Below are 20,542 nucleotides of genomic sequence, written 5' to 3'. Positions count from 1 at the left end.
ATAAATATATTTCAAAAATTGGGTTACAGAAGATGGCACTCAAGTTGTGAAAGGGAAGGGCTGCTAGGGCCAGGTTAGGGCCAGGAATCAGTCAGCTATTATACTGTAAAGCACCCCAGCTAAAAGTGATTAGCACATCAAAGGGAGTTGGAACTTTGGACTTCTACATTCTAAAGACAGGTTTGCATATTCCTTAAGAGGATGGGAGGAGGGAATCTACCTACAAAGGAGAACAGATACCACTTGGCCCTTGACCTTGTGAATGTTCTGGTTTAAACAAAGAAACTTGGGTGTAGACTAATGTAGACTAAAGTTTAGGCAGGAAATTAAGGGGACAAGCTTTATCTATGTCATAGGATTAGGTAGGAGGGCAAGTGGAGAACTTTATGTCTGTAAAGGCATTTCTGTGTTTTGTGGTTCAGTGACTTTATTTTGAGTCACCCCCCCCCCCATACTATTCTGTAATATAGGGCTGTACCTGTATTCTTTTATTTCTATCTTTGTACCAATAAACTTATTTAACTCTTCAGCAAGTGTCCGGACTATTGCACATTTATCCTTAGTCCAGGACAAGAACCTGTGGTTTTATGGGAATTGTTACCGGGAACCTAACGAGGGTCCTTGGGGACAATTCCCCCAAATGGTAACACTCACCCCAAACCATAACAGCTATTGTTACTCATTTGGTGTCAGTGAATAAATGCAATCCCCCAAATCCTTACTTAATCTCAGCCTACAGCTTATATCCTTGGTATTTTTCTGCACCATGGATAGGGTCAGCAGTGTGTCCTCCTGGAGAGAAACCAGCATAGTGAGGTACGTTAAAATATAAACATTCTGTGTCCTTTTTTTCTGGTTCATAATTTGAGATAAGCCTATACTAACACGACAAGATGACAGTTCGTGCTTTGAAAATTCATTTAACAAACATTTTGAAGAAGAATGAAGGTCCTCTCCCAGCCGCTGAACACAATGAATGCAGCAGCGCCGGGCGGCCGTCTGTGGTGGCTGCTGGCAGTCTGTCAGCTCTTGGCAGCTCTGTGACGTGTGAAGGACGTACGGTTTTAGTGCTTTCAGGGGATCTGGAAAATACATCTTCATTGTTCTTCTCCATGGATGGAGAAGCTTTACAAAGCTGTTTTATTTTTAAAACGCTTGATGTTTTGAATGAGGATCTTTTCTTCTACATTAACAAAGGGAAAGACATACCACAGCCTTGTTAGCCCAAAGCACAAGGAAAAAAATCACAGGAAGATAAAAAGGCCCTGAGGGAATGAGGCTGAAGAAGAAAGGGTGTGGGTTTCAGGAAGAGCCATGTTTTTCTCTCCTTTGAGACAGCAGAAAATGATTTTGGTCCCTTGTATAAAATGCTCACTCTGTTGAGATATTTTCTTCAAAGTAACTTAATTGTGCTTTGACTATATGTTAGGAGATTAGGGTTGAATTTCCTTCCCTATTAATTTCTCTTATCCTCGTGACTTTTCCTATGTTTAAAGTCTACGGAAAACATCCATGACCAAATTTTATATAAAAGATTTTCAAGTCAGTATGCTGATTTTGATGTGTACTTATAAGTACTTGACATTTGTATGTTAAGGGCACTTACAGCCTTAGTTATTTCAAACAGCAATCCTGGTGAGATTAGTTATGTATTATAAGTTGGTGCCTTTTCCTCAATGATAAGCTTGAGTTCTAAGAGTCAAAATAGCATCCTGTTGTAAGTATCCAGTAAAAGTGTATTCCCAGCAGGGCATGGTGGCGCATGCTTGTAATCCCAGCATTCGGGAGGTTGAGACCAGAGGATCGCAGTTCGCGGACAGCCTCAGCTACTTAGTGAGGCCCTCTGCAACTTAGTGAGACCCTGTTTCAAAATAAAGAATAAAAAATAGGGCAGGGGTGTAGCTCAGAGGTCAAATGCCCCTGGGTTCCATCCCCAGACCCACACACACACACAAAATAAATAAATAAAGTGTACTCCCTAGATTGCTGACTCCCATATAATTCTATAATTAGACTTAGGCCCCAGAGGTATTAAACTAAGGTTATTTTTAAATCACATGTGATGGTGCATGTTACGGTTTGGGGGGTGAGGGTTACCGTTTGGGGGAAACTCCCCAGGGATCTTTGTTAGACCCCTGGGAATAAGTTCCCAATAAAACCACAAAAAAACCAAAAACAGAAAAACCGCGGGTTCTTGTCCTGAGCTAAGGGTAAATACACATTAGCCTGGACTCTTGCTGAAAATTTGAAGAAGTTTATTAAAAAGATAGAAATACAGAAGATAGTTACAGCCCCATGCAAGAATGGCATGGGGGGGGTGGTGGTTCAAAAGAATGCCCCATCACACAACACCCTCCATCTTGTTCACGTAATTCTGATGTAGTAAAAACCCTGTAACCCCCCCCCCCCCGCAAAGGTGTCTTTCACAAAGGTCCATCCCCTCCTCCCATCCTAGCTAGATTATTATGTAGATCTGTCTTTAGAAAGAGGAAGTCCTAACTCCCCTCTCCTATAGACATGCTAATTACTTTTAGCTAAGTCAATCTAAGTTTCAATAGCTGTTTGCTTCCTGACCGAAACCAAGACCAAGTCTTCCTTTCCCCAGGTCTGCCATTTTAACACAATTATTTTTGAAATATATCTGTTAATAATGAGAACTTTCTCAAATCTTTCTAAGCCATTCCCAATACTGGTACAGTGCATGCCTGTAATCCCAGAATTTTGGAGGCTGAGACAGGAGGATCACAAGCTTGAGGCTAACAATATAGCCAGACTCTCAGTAACCTAGTGAGAACCTTGTTTCAAAACAAAACATTTTTTAAAAAATGGCTGAGAATGTAGCTCAGAGATAGAATGTTCTTGGGTTCAATCCCGAGTACCACCATCAACACACACACACACACACACACACACACACACACACACACACATTCACACACACACACTCAGATTTTTTTAATAAATCCTGACTTGCTCAGTCCATCCGGGTTTGTTTAGATCTAACTCAGGTACACAGAACCGGGCACTTTTGTTGTCCTCTCTACAATTCAGAATCAGTTGCTTTAAAGAAGCATTTTACTGTCCAAAATGTGTCTCAAGGTTGCTTCTGTGTTTTTAGTCGGTGATCTATGGGAACAGATAAATTGAGGTAAACTCAAGACAATATGATAACTCGGTATTTACTGATTTGGTAAGATTTTCTAGAGTTTATTTATGAAAATTTATTTCTTTGTGCTAAGGTGGGAATTTCTAAGAAATTCAGTTTGCTTCTTTCTCCTTTTACATTGATGAGCCGTGTTCAAGTCCACACCTTTCCACATATAATCATCTGCAAGTGGGGAATTGCCAAGGGCCGGGTTTCACTGCAGGCCTGACTGTTTTCAATTTGGCTTTATAAAAGTGAATGAAAGTCGGGCGTGGTGGTGCACGCTTGTAATCCCTACGCTTGGGAGGCAGAGACAGAAGGATCAGGCAGGTTTGAAGCCAGCCCCGCTGGCTTAAGAGATCCTGTTTCCAAATAAAAAGTATAAAATAGGTCTGGAAGTGTAGCCCCGAGGTAGAAGGGCTTCCAGGAACCCCAGTACCACCCAAACAAACAAACGAACAAAAAACAATTGAATGAAAGCTCCAAGGGCTTGCTTTCTATTTACTGGGTGATTTTATTTTTGAAAGTCACAGCATGAGAATTATCTTTTTTGGCATGAATGATTTATGCAAGACAAACAAATACCATGAACTGATGTCAGGCACATTATCCCTGCTTCGTATCCAGCTGAAAGATATTGTTCTAGGACATCCCCCCAAACCACCCGGGTAGGATGTTCCCATGTGCAAACCATGGGATAAATTGTTTGCTGCTACTAGACCTGTGTCATGTCACATATAACAGAACTTTTTGTCATTGTATGTTTCACCATCCTCTTTTTTTTGGGGGGCGGGGGTTACTGGGAGTGGAACCCAGAGGCTTTCTATCTCTGGGCTATACTCCCAGACCTATTTTATATTTTATTTGGAAAGAGGATCTCACTAAGTTGCTGAGAGCCTCACTAACTAAGTAGCTGAGGCTGGCTTTGAACCTGTGCGATCCTCTTATCTCTGCCTCCCAAGCCTGGGGATTACAAGCATGTACCACCACACCTGGCTCCCCATCCTCATTTTTTAGAAAGGAAATTGGGTATAAAAAAGATCAGGGTCTTGCCCGAGATGCCATTGCTATTGTGGGCACAGTGAGGTCTGGTTATGAGCCCTGGCCAGAGAAGGCTGAGAACATAGGACTTCTGGAAAGGCAGAAAAATGTCCCTAACCATCCCCTTCCTCCTGCCCCATAAATTTATCTGTCCTGATCTGTTGTTAAACCACTAATTGAAGAAATACATGACAGCCTCACCCTCCCTCCCTTCCTCCTAACACCCTGTAAACCCCCCCTAGTTTGTAAGAGAGCGAGCTCCTTACTCTTGTGGATTCTCCTGGTCACTTCCCCCTCTCAGGCTCCACTCTACTTAAAGAGACTGTTCTGGTCTGTAGAGCTGTGTTTTCCTTTATTTCTAGATTTCCTGACAGCTGTGGAGTAGAGGTGGCCTGGCCAGTTCCAGGTGTGTCTAAGGTTGAATGGTCATACCCTCTCTTGTAGGCTGGCCAGTGAGTGAGTAGTTTTGCAATGAGGAGAACCTGATGGTAAACGTCACCCAAGGACAGAATGACTTCATCCTCTCCTCCTCCCCACCCCAGCTGAAGTAATCCTCAGATGAGACAATGCGGTATCCAATCCTTACTCCTCCCTCCTCAACTTGCCATTTCCTTTTCATCTTTAATTGTGCTCCTTTCTTTGTCCTTCATCTATGTGAAGACAAGAGATTAGATTATCTCCATTTGTTCAAAGACTTTACCTAATAACCGGGACTTTTGTGAATACTTTTGTGATTTAGGACATGTTGGGATAGCTCTAATCAAAACTCTTTGATGAACCTGCTGCCAACATTCTAAAACTGGAAACTGAAAGCCTTTTATCCATAAACAAAACTATCATTTTAGGCCAAAGGTATTATTTCTGAGATAAGCAGTTTTGAGGCATTTGTTCTAGAATCTTTCCCTCTGAAAACCAGCAAAAGCTGCTCATCCTCACTGATTCTGGTGGTGTAGTTGGTCACCACTACTAGTTTGGGATGGCCATCATGGTGTGGGGAAGATCGCAGCTTAGGAGGCATGGCATTGATTGGGTTGAGTGGAACCCTGGCCTGGCTACTTGAATGATAAAGGACTTTGAGCAGGTTACTATCTGAGTCCGTGTGTGTGTGTGTGTGTGTGTGTGTGTGTGTGTGTGTGTTGCTGGGGATTGAATCCAGGGGTATTTTGCCTCTGAACTACACCCCAGCCAGATTTTTTATTCTTTATTTCTTTGAAACAGGGTCTTACTAGTTTTGGGGGGCCTCACTAAGTAGCTGAGGCTGGCTATGAACCCAAATCCTCCTGTCTTCGCCTTCCAAGTACTGGAATTAAAAGCATGTGCTACTATGCCCAGCTCTAAGTCAATTTTGTACATGGAAATATTGGAATACCTATCTCAATGAGATAATGTAAGGTTTAAATAAAATGGCTTCAGACTGTCCCTAATAATGCCTGTTATGTATTAGAAATTCAGTACACCTTGGGATTCCTCTTCCCAACACACACACACACCTCCACACCATCACCCATTTCCTTTATGTAAAAGTTGAATTGAGGGTTTGAGGTAGATTAGGAGAGAGAAATGCGCCTGGAATTGTTTTAATGGTTTCATGGATTTCTCTGCTATATATTACCTACATTCACAATCACTTTCATTAACTTACCAAATATTTCTTGAGTTCTTAGCTGCTTGACAGCTTCTCTGTGGGCCTAGTTTTCAGGTCTGCGTGGTCCTAAAGCTAATGACACCATTGCCACTTCACAGGGAGCCTTCTAGCTTCTTTGCATAAAATTATCAACCCACAGCCACTCTTCACGTCTGTCCATCTGCTGAATTTTATTTTTCCTTTGAGAAATGTTCTAAATTCTCATTTCTCAGATAATTTTCTGTTCCCAGTGCTTCTAAATATTGAGACATTTGTTAGGTACAAAGACTGACTCGATGAATATCATTCGCTGTTCTATCTTAATGGATCTTATTAAATACAAATCTATATGTGGCATATTCTATCTAAAACTTAATTTTACCTATCCAAAATTTTTAGCCAAAAAGTTTAGTACTTCAGTTGCAAAAAGTGCCATGAAAAGTACTCCTCCTTTTGTGTGCAGAAAGTCTTGTGTTTGGATACTGATGCTACTACTTACTAGTTGAATGGTTTTGGGCATTTTTACCTAAAAAGATGACATACAACTAAATATTGTGCACAACTAAAAGTGACATTATGGAAGTGTGTTTTATAAACTAGGAAGTTTACAATATTATAATTGCAAAAAAGTAAATAAAAATAGCATGAACCAGCCGGGCATTATGGCGCACACTTGCAATTCCAGCATTTAGGAGGAGACCAGAGGATCACAGTTCACGGACAGCCTCAGCTACTTAGCAAGGCCCTTTGTAACTCAGTGAGACCCTGTTTCAAAAATAAAAAGGCTAAAAAGTAGAGCTGGGGGTGTAGCTTCAAAGGTATAATGCCCCTGGGTTCCATTCCCAATACCGCAAAAAAAAAAAAAAATAGAAAGAAAAAATAGAACGAACCATATGATCTAATTTTAGAAATACATTAGAATAAGCCAGATAAAAATATCACTAACTTTGGCTTAAAATGACCAAATATCAGCAATTACACATGGTTGGACCTAATATCTGGGAGATGGAAAGAAAGAGGGAATGAGAAAGAGAGAGACAGAGGGACACTGAAAGGCTTCATAGTAAAATGGTACTAATCAGGGTACTACCCAGGTACTCCCTGGGTCTTGAGATAATGTATGATTTTTTTTCAGTACTGGAGATGGAAACCAGATGCATTGGTTGTATACCCCCAAGCTATACCCCTAGTCCTATTTTTTATTCCTTATTTTGAAACAGGGTCTTACTGAGTTGCAGAGGGCCTCACTAAGTAGTTGAGGTTGTCTGCGAACCGCAATCCTCCTGTCTCAGCCTCCCAAATGCTGGGATTATAAGCATGTGCCACCACTCCAGGCTGATTTTTTTTCTCATTCATTTAATTTAGCTAAATTGATGCAGTTTAACAGCAGTGAAATAAAAAAAAACACCTAACCATCATTGTCAGCCAGGTGACTGTCATGAGGTGTTTGTACAAAGCCCTCTTTTGACAACTGCTAAGATCAAGAAAGATTGTCAGTGTGTCCTAACATCTATGAAAATCAGTTTAATTGGAAGATATGAAGCAGGCAAATATATATAAAACTGTGATCTAAATGCAATACAAGCGATGGGGAAACTAGCTAATGCTATTCGTAGAGAGTCTCTTAGTTTGGGTCTTGAAAGGAGCTTAGAGGGAAGTCCCTGGGCTGTATTTGGAAGACTAAGGAGGATCTATGGAGGTAGAGGACAGGTCTACTATTTCTACCTAATTCTATACCTATTTCTACTACCTTCTTGTTGCTATGCACAGAGCTAAAAAAGATGATAATGCCCTTAGCATAATTGCACAGAATCCCAGGATGACATTCGTGAACCTTTCAACTGGTTGTATATATCATTCTCTGTGAATGTAATACTTCCTGTAGACCTGGTTCTTTCACCCCTACTTCCTGTTTAGAAATCCTCTTGCAGCCGGACGTGGTGGTGCACACTTGTAATCCCAGCACTTGGGAGGCTGAGACAGGAGAATCGCACAGGTTCGAAGCCAGCCTCAGCTACTTAGTGAGACCCTGTTTCCAAATAAAGTATAAAATAAGTCTGGGAGTATAGAGGAGAGGTAGAAAGCCCCTGGGTTCCACCTCCAGTACCACAAAAAAAAAAAAAAAGAAAGAAAAAAATCCTCTACTTTGCCTAACTATGGCACACTGCATTTAAGCCTCAGCTTTGGCATCATTTTAACTGGAAAGGCAGCATATCTGGCACATGGCAGGCGCTTAATAGATTTCAAATGAATGAACAACAGCCCTTAGTCCATGGATGTGACATGATTGCTGGGGTCATTAGAAGTTTCATTGGGTTCCAGTGCCAGTTCTTGATTTTCAGAGGATCTAATGCTTTACTAATTTCCACTGAGGTTTGGAGGATAGATTATGTACTTCAGATACTACATAGTAGTTTAAAATTCCTTTTACTATAACTATTATGAAATCATATTAGAGCAAGCTGTCCACACTCACTGAGACCCTCATTGAGTTGTCTCTTGAAACATCTGCAAATTCTGGGCATGTTGCATCTGGGAGCCCATTTCCAGCTGTTAGCACAGTAAGAATGGAAACCAGAAGCTGAAAATGAGTTCTCACTCACGCATGAGTATTTAGGCTCAATTTAATCTGAAACAAAATTTTCTTCCTTTAATTCTTTTTCCTATTAGGATGCTCAAGCGACCTGCTCATTAGCTAAGTTTTTCTATTGCCAGGGGGGGTAACCAACCAGTTGCATTCTCCTGTGGAATGCAGCAGAAGCTCTTGCCCCTTGAGATAGAAGGGTTAAGTAGATGTCACACTGAGTTTAGACTTTCTCCAAACTGGTCAAGCATTGTGTTTGAACTGAGGATAATTGGTCAGATTCTGCACTAAGATAAATAAAAAATTCAGCCTTTCAAAGTCAGTGTACCCTAGAACTTGTAGGAATTGGGGAAGAAAGCTGGAGTTTTGTGCTTTGCACTGTTAATTGACTGGGACACATTTAAGAATGGATGTGTGGAAGTAATTAACTACAACAAATGAAAGGAGAGGAAGTCACTGAGAAGCCTGAATCTAACCCAATTCTGTGTCCTCCTTATTCTATTTCCTATTTGTCTATGAATGTCTATATGTGGATTTTTTTTCCAGAATAGCCCATGTTGAAGCACAGTACTTACATTGTGAAGTCCATGTTAGGAAAACACAGTCCAAAGCTGGAAAGCTGTCACTTCAAAGCATGCCAGAGTGCTTAGACAGGGCCAGGAAATTTACCATGTCAGTATGATAATTCTTTAAAAGCCTGAAACCCTTTTTTCTATGCTGATGATTATCAATTTCTGGTATAAACTCATTTCTATCATGACGAGATGTCTTAAGGATTAAAAAAATTAAGTCTAATCTCAATCAAATAGAACTGGAGCTTGACTACTGTTCTGGGAAGCTGTGGAATGGGTTTCAGGGAAGGGTCACAAAGGAGAGGAGAGACTTGTCCCGCCCCTAGTTAGCACAGCTTCTTCCTACACTTCCCAGTGATTATAAAATGTAATCTGCAAACCATTTATGCCCAGAGTCCCACTCTCAGTGCAGTGTTGCAATGGAGAAAACCTCTACACTAACCCAACATGATTTTTAAGTGCATTCAACATGATCTTCATATTTTATTGGATAAAATTGTCTTTTGTGTCAATCAAGATTTTTCCTTAGAACATGGGGAGCATGTTCAAAACATCTGAAGATCCTAAAACTTGGGATATTGGAGATAGAAACTTTGGAGAGGGCTTTGCACAGAAAGATGAGTAAAAATGAATAAACTTTTGGAAAATGAGTAAAAAAGAACAGGGTCAAGGTTGCATTCATGTGTTGGGAATAAGATCCTTTATAATATACATGTTAATGATGAACTGGATTGACTTCACTGTGAGGGACGCAGGGAGAAAATGATTAAGTGACAGGATAGTGGATTTGGCTTAGGCGTAATGAAGAGGTTCCTTACTCTTAAGGATGGATGAACCAGGGAGCAGGTACACAGGACTGTGTAATTTACCTTCAAGAACCTGAAAAACAGGATAGATTCTCTACCTGGGAAATCTAAGAGGATCTAAAGGAATGTATCATATAACGTGTGTGTGTGTGTGTGTGTGTGTGTGTGTGTGTGTGTGCGCGCGCGCGCACACGCATATTACTGGGGATTGAACCCAGGGGCATTCTATCTCTGAGCTACATCTCTTGCTCTGTTTTTTTATTCTTTATTTTGAAACAGGGTTTCACTAAGTTGCAAAAGACCTCACTAAGTATTTGAGGCTAGCCTCAAACCTATGATCCTCCTGTCTCAGCCTACAGGTGTGCACCACCATACCCAGCTATCATGTAACTTTTTTGAAATCCTAGATCAAAAGAATTACAATTAAAACAAAGTTTTGTGTCCATATCCATAGGCAATAAAAGAAACAACTGATGTGAATGACAATTAGACTTAAATCTCACCTTGGAATTATTATCTAATCTTGTTTAGTGAAAGAAGATTGTGAGTTTTTAGGTAATTGTGTTCTGGATCTGCTTTAGGTTCAATAATTCCCTCTCATTGTTTTAAATTGTATTAAAGAGTGTTTATTAAAATACTAATGAGACCAAAGCCGTACTGATTAAGAACAGAATTATTCATTTAAATCTTTTGATATTATGAAATCCAAAGTGGGTTTTAATATTGGAAGGTAGATCTTAAAATTTTACAGAGTTATTTGCTTTGTACTCAGAGGTTTTTTTTTTACAATAGCTTATTCCAAATCTGTTGAAGTTACAAAAATTATGAAACTAAACTGTTTTTTAAATTATAAAAGCAATTTATCCTAAGAGCTCTAGATAGGGTGCCTCTTCCCTAGTGATTTTTATAGCATCTAATTAATAAATAAATACACTGCTAGCTGGGCAATCCATATTGAGTAGGTTTTATTAAGGTCCTTTATAACTTTTTAGAATATTTGCAGCTGGGATTTTTTTCCCTCTCCAGCTCCTCCTCTTGCGCTCATTTACTTTTGTCTTGCAGTCTTTTTTTTTTTTTTTTTTTGGTGGTACTGGGGTTCCTGGAAGCCCTTCTACCTCCGGGCTACACTCCCAGACCTATTTTTACATATTTTTATTTGGAAACAGGGTCTCCTAAGCCAGTGCGCGGGGCTGGCTTCGAACCTGCGCGATCCTCCTGTCTCTGCCTCCCAAGCGCGGGGATTACAAGCGTGCGCCACCACGCCTGGCTGTCTTGCAGTCTTTTTAAAAATCTTTTATTTTCTCTTTGAAGCTGCACTTTACACATTTCAAACCCCACTTTCTGCTTGTGTATCACCTGGTTTTTATTTTTATTTGCTCTCCATTTGCAGTTTCAGGCTTGTCCTATTTTTTTCGAATAGGACAGTATATTTAAAGATATTAGTACATTCTTTCCCCCATCTTCCTCTGAGAGGTAATTGGTATAGCTCATTCATACATATTTTTTATACTTTTACTGGTGCATTATAGTCTTAGTGTCACATCATAATGTAGTAGATAGTGACAGCGACCACAGACTCACCGCTGTTGGTTGTTGAGTCCCCGGCTCCCTCCCCACGCCCCCTTCCCTGTACCTGATACTGAGATTGGCGGTGCTATTCTCACACATGAACATAACGTCCATGGAAGTGTTTCCTTCATTAATTCTCCCTCTCCATCTCCCCCCACCTCCCCTAGACCCCCTCCCTCCCTCCGCTGGGGTTTCTTTTCCTTTATGTAAAGTCCCTCTTGTATCCTGATTACGCCCCAGTTCTGCATATAAGAGAAAACATATGACCCTTCACTTTTTGTGACTGGCTAATTTCACTTAACATAATGCTCTCCAGGTCCATCCATTTTCCTGCAGATGACAATGTCTTTGTCCTTTATTGCCGAGTAGAATTCCATTGTGTCAGCCACACATATTTTGACTGATCTCTGGAAAGCAGATCAGCAGTTTCTTCCTTAGAGGAAGCCAGTCTTCGGTGGGGTCAGCGGACTCCCCAGTAGCCTTGCTCCCCCACCAACTCCTTCTTTACTGTCCCTGGCCAGGATCCATCCCCTCACTGGTATGAGCCTTTGCACTTCTTCCAGCCCATCTCTCTGCTTCTCGTCATCAATCCCTTCCTGCTCTTTCTCACACTTAGTAGGAGGCAAATCTGCACCATCTCTCCTGGCCTAAAGTCTTCCTGCCAATCACGTGTCCCTGTAACATGCATAGCAGTCGCTGCATGAGCTGCTTCCCAGCTGCCTGGCCAGCCTCCGGCCCTCGCTGCATCCTCGGCTCACCTACTTATTATTGTAGCCACATCAAACTGCATGCTCTGAGAGCAGGAAACAGGCTGAGCCAAGGCCGGGAGCTGGAAATGTGGTAGTACTTAAGCAGTGGAGTGATGAGATGTGGCCTGGTTTTGCTGAGCACATTAGTGCAGCCTTGCCATAGCCGGTGTCTGGTGCCTGATGCCCAGCTAAAGATGGGAGATAAAGGGCCAGCCATTCAATCTCTCCACGGGGAACGGAAAGCAGGCACTAAAGAGCTTGCCATGATCCACACCCATGCTCTGCTTCTCTCCCCACTCTCAGCCTGTGACGGCGATCACTGGGGACCACACTGCAGCAGCCGGTGCCAGTGCAAAAATGGGGCTCTGTGCAACCCCATCACGGGGGCTTGCCACTGCACTGCAGGCTTCCGGGGATGGCGCTGTGAGGACCGCTGTGAGCAGGGCACTTACGGTAATGACTGTCACCAGAGATGTCAGTGCCAGAATGGAGCCACCTGCGACCATGTCACTGGAGAATGTCGTTGCCCACCGGGATACACTGGAGCCTTGTAAGTGATGGGCCACCAAGCCCATGGCAGGGCCCACCTGCCCTCTCCATCCCCACATCCTTGTGCCTTTGCTGCTATTGCTGCCTGGAGAGCTGCTGGTAGGTCTGGACTCCGGGCACAGATAGAGAGATGAGCAGTGATGGCCACCAGCTTGTCCTGAGACTTGGCCTTTGAATGTCAAAGCTCAGCCAGAATCTAAGGGCCAGCTCCCAGGGTCTGGTTGGGTGAGGCAAAAGTAGAAAGAATGAGGATGTGGAGTGAATATAGGGGTTGGAAGATTGGTACTTCTGCTCTGACTCTCCCACAATTACACTCACTTTATGCTGTTGGCTCATAGTGCTCCCGGTCGTCTCTGCCACAATTAATCCGCTGGATAAGGGCAGGTGAGTTCAGTGCCTTAGAAAGAGGAAAGGAGGAAGATGTTACAATGAGCCCATAATAAAAGATCAACTGTGAAGCTAATGCCCAAAGACACATATAAAGGTGCATGTATCACATCTGTGGAGGATAAGTACACACACATATTTTAATTTTTTTTTCTGGAGAATATTGAAGCAGCCACTTAACTTCTATTATATTGTTTATTATGTGGGAAGGGCATTCTTCAGTTTGTTTCTATGAGCAAACAGAATAACAGGCAGAACTGGCCAAAAAAGTGTAAGAGAAAAATTTTGTTTCCTTACTGAGAAAATTACACTTGTAAATCATAGAACTAAAACTGGCAGCGGGGGGTGGGGGGGGATGCAGCTGGTTAGGAATCATGTTCTGCGACAGTGTTCATGCTTTTGAGTGGAGCTGGAGAAGAAGTGACTTTGGCCCAGAAAGCCCTGGTTTTCAGGAGAGTGGACGACTGGCTCAAGCTATTTGTTAATACTGCTCCTAGGGGTGTTCATCAAGGCCAGTTGAATAGGGGCCTGAGAACTTGGGGCGACTTCCCAGGAGAGCAAATCAGACAGAGGCTAGAGAAGGTCCACCTGGCATGTGGGGAGAAGGAGTGGGGGCTTGCCAGTCTGGAGAAGAGAGTGCTGAAAATTGATTAGGCAGAATATGTGATATCCAGAGATCTCCAACTTATCTGTAGCACCAGAGTTTTGTAAGACATACAGGGAAACTTTCTGTCCCCAATGTGTGTTTGGACATTTTTTCTTCCAGGTGGAGGGCATTTTCCTCCAACTGAAATGGTTGTTTGAGAAAGTACCCTTGAATAAAAAGGAAGACTGGGTGACCCCTCAATGACACACCAGCCGATGTGATTAATGCACTTGATGTCAATTCATGAAGAATCACTGAATGAGGGCAGATTGTCTGTTTTAGAGTCCTAGGTGCCGTTGTGTCTGTGAACCTGAGGATCACGCGGGTGGGTGAATAACCGTGTCCTTTGTCACACTTTAATCTACCAGCTGTGAGGATCTTTGTCCCCCTGGCAAACACGGTCCACAGTGTGAGCAGAGATGCCCCTGCCAAAATGGAGGAGTGTGTCATCACGTCACCGGAGAATGCTCGTGCCCTTCTGGCTGGATGGTAAGTGCTCTTCCCTCCCCAGGCCCCCAGAGTCACGTGATCCAGGACGCTCATGTGAACACCTTGCAGGGGACAGTAGCACACAAGAGAGTGGCAGTGATGCCTACATGTCCCTAAACTGGAAATATTTAGCCATTTTAAAACTAAAAACCTCAAGTTCAGAGAAGGTGATTTAGTTCTGGACTCAAAGTATATAAAAAATCCTCATGGAAAAACTAGTAGCCACCTGTCCTGCCTGTTCCTTAAAGATGAAAAAGAGGCAAATACCTGGCCTCACACATAACAGCTAAAATGGATAAATACTGGAATCACTTAATGGCAGTTTTCATAATTATATCCATGGATTGCTATTGTTCTTTGTGAAAGTTATTCTCAACAGAATAAGTGTCATGTGAGAAAATTGAAATGATTCTGTAATTCTTAAGATATGCTGGGGTAAAGTAAAAGTGTTAGAACTTCTCAGAGCCCTAGTGTGATAACAGAAGAGGAAGCTGTAACTCACCACATCCTTCTCAAACTTGGACTATGATTCCCCCCTTCTTTTCTTAATGTGGCAGTTTCCTAGGCTTGGCTATGTGCAATGGACAATGGCATCTCATTGCCTCCCAGACTTACATGAAATCAGGAAGTAGTACTGGTTCTTATGTCTCTGGGTTGCCTTGTGCTTTTGGCTGCTGGAAGGCAGAAGAGTGAATGACAATGTCTGTTTCCTTCACTAGCAGTGGAGGTAGAGGGCAGCCTACATATGTCCACACTCCAGCTCGATGAGTGCACCAAAGCAGTTTTTGCAGAGTTTCTGTGCGATTTCCTAGTTGCCAGGCCCACTGAAGACTCTTCTGTTCTCATGCGCCCTGCTCACCTCCCTTCCTCAACCTCTGTCCTTCATTTCTGTAATAGCCCTCTCTTACTAAACACCTCTTTTCTGAGTTTCCCTTCCTTTACATATCTACTTCTTTATAGCATTCTTCAGTCTTATCCTGTCTTTTTTCAGTCATTTTCTTCTTCTCTTTTCTCACTGTAAATTCTCCCCTGCAATTTTACATGGACCCATAGCTTTAACAATTATCTGCCTCTCTTCCCAAATCTTCATCTTCCCTGCCCTGATCCCAGAGGTGCATGGTCACTCTCCTGTTGGACACCTCAACCTTGATGACTGGGATTGCTCTTTATTGTAGGCCTGGAGCAAAGGAGGAATGGTGTCCACCTCCCAGGGAGGGTTCACGATGTAGGAACCACTGGTGTAGTATACAGTGAGTATCAGACCCAAAATGAGGGGCAGGAATGACGGGTAGGCCAACCAGCAAGGTCTGACTCTAGAAGCAAAGCAAAGAGAAGCTCCTTAAGGCATAGAGTGAGAACAAAGGGCCTTTGCTGAGTGCCTGAGTTTGGTGCAAATAAAGAATCTCCTGAAATGGATGGAACTGGAGGACATTATGCAAAGTGAGATTAGTCAGTCACAAAAAATAAGAAAGCAGATGCTTTCCCTAATATGTGAAAGCTAAGGAGAAATGGGTCATAGGAGGAACTCTAGATGAAAAAGGAGATCCTATAGAGGAGCAAACAAGAAAACCTAAATGAGGGGATGGAGGGGGGGAGAAGGTAATTCTCTAAAACACACAATGTACTTAAACATATCGAAGTCAACCACTAAGCCAAGCAAGGGAAGGAGGGATGGGGCGGGAATTGGGTATGGGTTAAATCGGTGATGTGTACATGTATGTACACACAAGGTTTTTTTTTTTTTTTACCCCAATATGATGTATGAATATAATGCACCAATAAAAAAAAAATCTCCTGAAGGAGCACTGAGCTGGGTCCAGCCAGCCCAGCAAAGTCAATGCTAGTGGAACCAAACTAATAAGATGCCTAAGCCTATCTCAAGGCTGCTCTTCGATTGCTTTTTTTTTTTTTTTTTTTTTTTGTCTGAGTGAAACCCAACACTCATCTTTCAGCTGGCCAAGGTAGAAATGCTAAATGATCCTTGACTCCTCTTCTCTCATCTCCTACCTTCGGCCTTTGCCAGCATTGGTTCCTGCTGGAGTGCGGAGGGTCTGGAACACAGCCAGTAGGCTCCTACCACTTTTGCGTCAGTACTGTCTGTGGACTTGCTTCATCTTGAGGTGAAAGCTGCTTCCTCTCAGCGGGGCTCATCGTGATGTGGGCGGTGATAATGGCGGCCTTGGACTGTGGGTGCTGTGTGGGGAGTGGGCAGAAGGACCCCTCCCTCGCCCACTGGAGCGTGTCCTCTAGAGTTCCCTGTGGGCTCTGGCCCTGCCTCAACAGAGGGAGGCTCCTTCTGGATGCTTTGGGCGACTTTTTCCTGTCTGTGTAGCTAAGCTTTCAACTTATGTTTCTACTTTACTACATTTTATTTGTTTTATCATTTTAGGAGTGTCTCAAAGATGAGTCCATATTCCTATTATACATACACATACATGTTTATTTTCACTAATAGAAAAAAATGTTCTCCTTAAAGCTACTGGCTCAGTGAGTCCTCAAACAGCATTTCAGCAGCATCTGAGACTCAGGTGGGACCACGGTGGATCATTAGAGTCGGGCCCTGTGAGAGTGAGGTTTGCACCAAGACCCCTGCTGACCAAGTATCACCCCGGCACACCGCTCCTCCAGGAGCATGTGTGTGTCTTGCCGGAATGAAGGGATTGGAGCTATTTTTACACCTGTCCCCCTCATCACCTTGTGAACTAGTTAGGGGTTGTGACCTTATCTTTGATTCTCAGTGCTTAGCACATGCCTGGCATGTAGATGATTCTCATTTAAGCACTAATTTGAATCATCTCTCAAAGGTTTTTTCGTTCCAAGAGTCTGTGGAAGAACTTTCCCTGTTTGTAGATGGCTAGAAACCACCAGAGGAGACTTAATTAGCACACCAACTGCCTTTGTGGGTAGCCAGTAGTTAGAGGAAATGTATTTTCTTATGCTATCCAGAATAAACATTTACAAAACCATCTGGTGCTTCCTAGCCTCCAATTTCAGAGAGCTCGCAGCCTGCCTCTTTTATTTTCTAGGGAGAGGGAGGACAAAGTAACAGCTTGTGACACTTAGAAACATTAGAAAAATCTTTGTTATGAGGGATATGTTGTTTGCGCTAATTATAAATAATATCTACTCCAATAATTATACACCTACTAAATCAGGAACTACAAGCCCAAGTTAGGTAGCTAAGAAAAGTAGGAAGTAGTGGGGGTTTCTTCAGTTTCTTGGTAGAGTATCTTACCCTTATCCACACAGGATTGGAATAAATATATCTGTAGTCCCTGGCAAGATAGATATTATCTAGGGTGAGGAGAATGGACAAGTGACTTTCTTGATTTTTCTCCCCAGAAAATAAGATTTCCTATCGATCTTGGCTAAGAAATATTTATTGAACTTACTCAAAATAAAAACCTTTTTTTTTTTGTGTGTGAAATACATGTCAAGGTTCAAACCCAGAGAGGTTATTTGCTAGGCAATGTTGTTAATTTGGATACACAAAATTCAATCTTTACACTGTCATTCAAGAAATAAAGCCAGTGAGATTATGTATTTTCTCTGGAACATATGGTAAAGCATTTGGACATCCCATTTGTACCAGATGTTGCCATTTATGTAACGGATGCTCAATAAGTATTGTTGACTTATTGTGTGTGTAAGACACAAGGAAGAACACTTACGGGGATTTGTAAATTCCTTGGGTTGCCATAATAATTGGATATAACTTTATCTTAGGATTCAATTTTTAATATGGATTTTTCTAAGGATTACTATTCTGCCATCTTCAAGCATATCTTGAGATTTGGGCTTACCAAGTAAATAAGTCCATTTAGAATTTCTAACAGTTTTAAGATGATGAACAGTCTATGTGTGCTAAGATTCCTTAAGCTAATTTTCTCCTAGCCCTGTTCCTGTACCCCTCCTTCCCTTTCTGTGTCCTCCCTTTTCTTCGCCCTCCTTTGGTCCTTCTCTGGCTGGAGACCCATTTAATTTTCCAAGTCTCTTTGAATGCAGGGCACAGTGTGTGGTCAGCCTTGCCCTGAAGGTCGCTTTGGAAAGAACTGTTCCCAAGAATGTCAGTGCCATAATGGAGGGACGTGTGATGCCGCCACAGGCCAATGTCATTGTGGCCCAGGATACACAGGAGAAAGGTAAGAGACACCCTTGTATGTCTCTAACCATTCCTAATGGTGTGAAAAGAGAGTCTGGGACCCAAGGAGTATCTTCAATACTATGTGCCTGCAACTGTTACATGATATTTTAGAAGGATTTATAAAGTGTCTGTGCATATTTGAAAGATTCTATCCTATTTCAATGTGTAGGAACTGAATCATAGACAGAAATGGTGAATTGAAGATTATGGAGAGAGCATTTAAAATGCCATAAAATGCCAGCTATTCAGAGCCCATGATGAATGTATCATGAAAAGTTAAGTCTAAGTTTAGGACTTATATTTTAAGTCTTTTGGAATTGAGGGACTTAAAAGAAGGATATGTGCTTAGGTACATTTAGAAAGCATAATGTCACTTTCTTATGCTTTTGTATTCTGTTAATAATATTAGTTATTATATTATGTCAAACTGTGGTGGTGATAGTAAGATCTGCAGGGACATCACTTCCTCCGACCCACAGGAAATAGGAGCAAATGTCTGGGCCCACGTGGTTCTTACAGCCACTGTCTGTCATTTCCTGCAGTAGATGCTAACCTGTTACCTCAGGGGGCTTTGCTCGCCCTACTTCTTTCTCATTTGCTCTTAATCTGTTATCCCTTAAAAAACCGAACACTCAAACTCATTGGATATCTGTGTAGAATCAGAGAAAAGACTCCAGCGGCTGGAGGCATAATGATTAAAGACAAAGACTTTGGGATCCAGGGCATAGGGACCTCCCTCTGTCCTTGGGAGCATCTTGATCTGTGATGTCTAAGCAACAATCATGCAGAGTATAATAGGGGAGACCCCTAATGTTGTGATAAGGGTTGAATAAGTTAGTAAATTAAAGTCTTCAGAACAGGCCTAGGACTTATATACATGGATTCTACTACAGTCAAGTGATTTCTATGAACTGTATAAATACTAGTGATTCTCACCTTGGGTGATGTCTATGAACTGTGTCAAATTAACTATCACTATATTTTAGTGATGTCTATGAACCAAAAATGCCTTTCATCTTTTTTTCCTTCTAAAATTTAAATTTTGTGACTTTTAATAAGATGCTGTAGGGTTCGTTTTTGTTCTCCCCATGCAGAATCTCAACTTTCTTATTAAATATATTTCTAAGTACTTTATAAAGTTTTAAAATTCAAGTTCACTTTCTAATTGGGTATTTCTAGATGACAAAAATTTACTTGTGAAATTTTGCTTTTTTAGTTTAGTTACCCTGCAATTATTTTTAGTTAATTTTAATGTTATTGCTACCAAACTCTAGAGTTAGTTACACAATTCTATCATCTACAATGAAGATAATTGGTCTTTTAAAAATATTTATAATAATTATTTTATTTTATTGATTTATTGCCTTAACTTGAGATCAGTGTGGGAATTTCTATATTGATCCTCGTATGTGTGTTTGTGGAGTGGGGTGGTACTAGAGATTGGACCCAGGGAGTTCTAATCTGACCTACACCTCCAGCAGGGTCTAAGTTAATGCATATTGGCCTTGAACCTGCAATTCTTTCCTCTCAGCCTCTTAAGTAATAGGATTATAGATGCACACCACAGTGCCCACCCAGATCTCTATTTCTAATTTTATTGGCAATAACTTCAGTAGTATAAATTTTCTTCTTCATGCTTGTATAGATTTTTAGTCCTTATTTTTATTAAGTACTTTTGTTAGTAATGTCTATAATTTTATTAAATGCCTTTTGTCCTTTACTAATATAATCGTATATTTCCTTTAATTATTTGATGTTATAAATTATTGACACCTTTAGCAAATGGTTTTTATAACATGTACTTGGGCTACTCAGTATGTCTTTATGATGAACAGTTTAGTTTTAGGTTGTGTTTTGGATAGATGAGTTTGTTAGATGATTTATGGATCCGGGTAACATCTTTAGAGAAAAAAATGGGTCAGAATAAGAAAAGAGAACCCTAAAATATGTTTTATGTCATACTTGGAGGCACTAAACATTTTAGTTTAAGTGCTTTATTGCCCTAGTTGAAGTTTCAAATGAAAGGCAACAGGAAAACAACAATCATTCAAGGCCCATGAGCTAAGACTCATCTTCTCTGGAACACAGGGGGAGGGAATAAAGGCTAATTTTGAGGTGCATTGTTGATTTGAAGCAAGAAGTCAAAGAGCTAGGGGAAAAGAAGGGGCACAAAGACGGTGCGTGCTTCTTGGAATTACTGCTGCCGTCCACTGACCAGTGATGTTGATGATGACGTG

General features: G+C 41.6%; 1 protein-coding gene across 1 annotated transcript in view; it reads left to right on the top strand.

Annotated features, from left to right (window-relative positions):
* MEGF10 (multiple EGF like domains 10) overlaps window positions 1-20,542 on the top strand; it is a gene marked incomplete at its 3' end in the record, with an annotated part of 129,003 nt that overhangs the window by 56,469 nt on the left and 51,992 nt on the right. Inside the window, exons 6-8 of the mRNA XM_080698495.1 lie at window positions 12,394-12,640; window positions 14,041-14,161; window positions 18,167-18,303. Coding sequence (XP_080554621.1) covers window positions 12,394-12,640; window positions 14,041-14,161; window positions 18,167-18,303 — 505 coding nt within the window. The remainder of the gene's footprint in view (window positions 1-12,393; window positions 12,641-14,040; window positions 14,162-18,166; window positions 18,304-20,542) is intronic.

The sequence above is a fragment of the Muscardinus avellanarius genome (genome assembly GCF_963383645.1).
Source record: "Muscardinus avellanarius genome assembly, chromosome: 7".
Taxonomy (NCBI): domain Eukaryota; kingdom Metazoa; phylum Chordata; class Mammalia; order Rodentia; family Gliridae; genus Muscardinus; species Muscardinus avellanarius.
The sequence above is the reverse complement of the archived record's forward strand: the minus strand, read 5'-3'. Positions and strand labels throughout refer to the sequence as shown.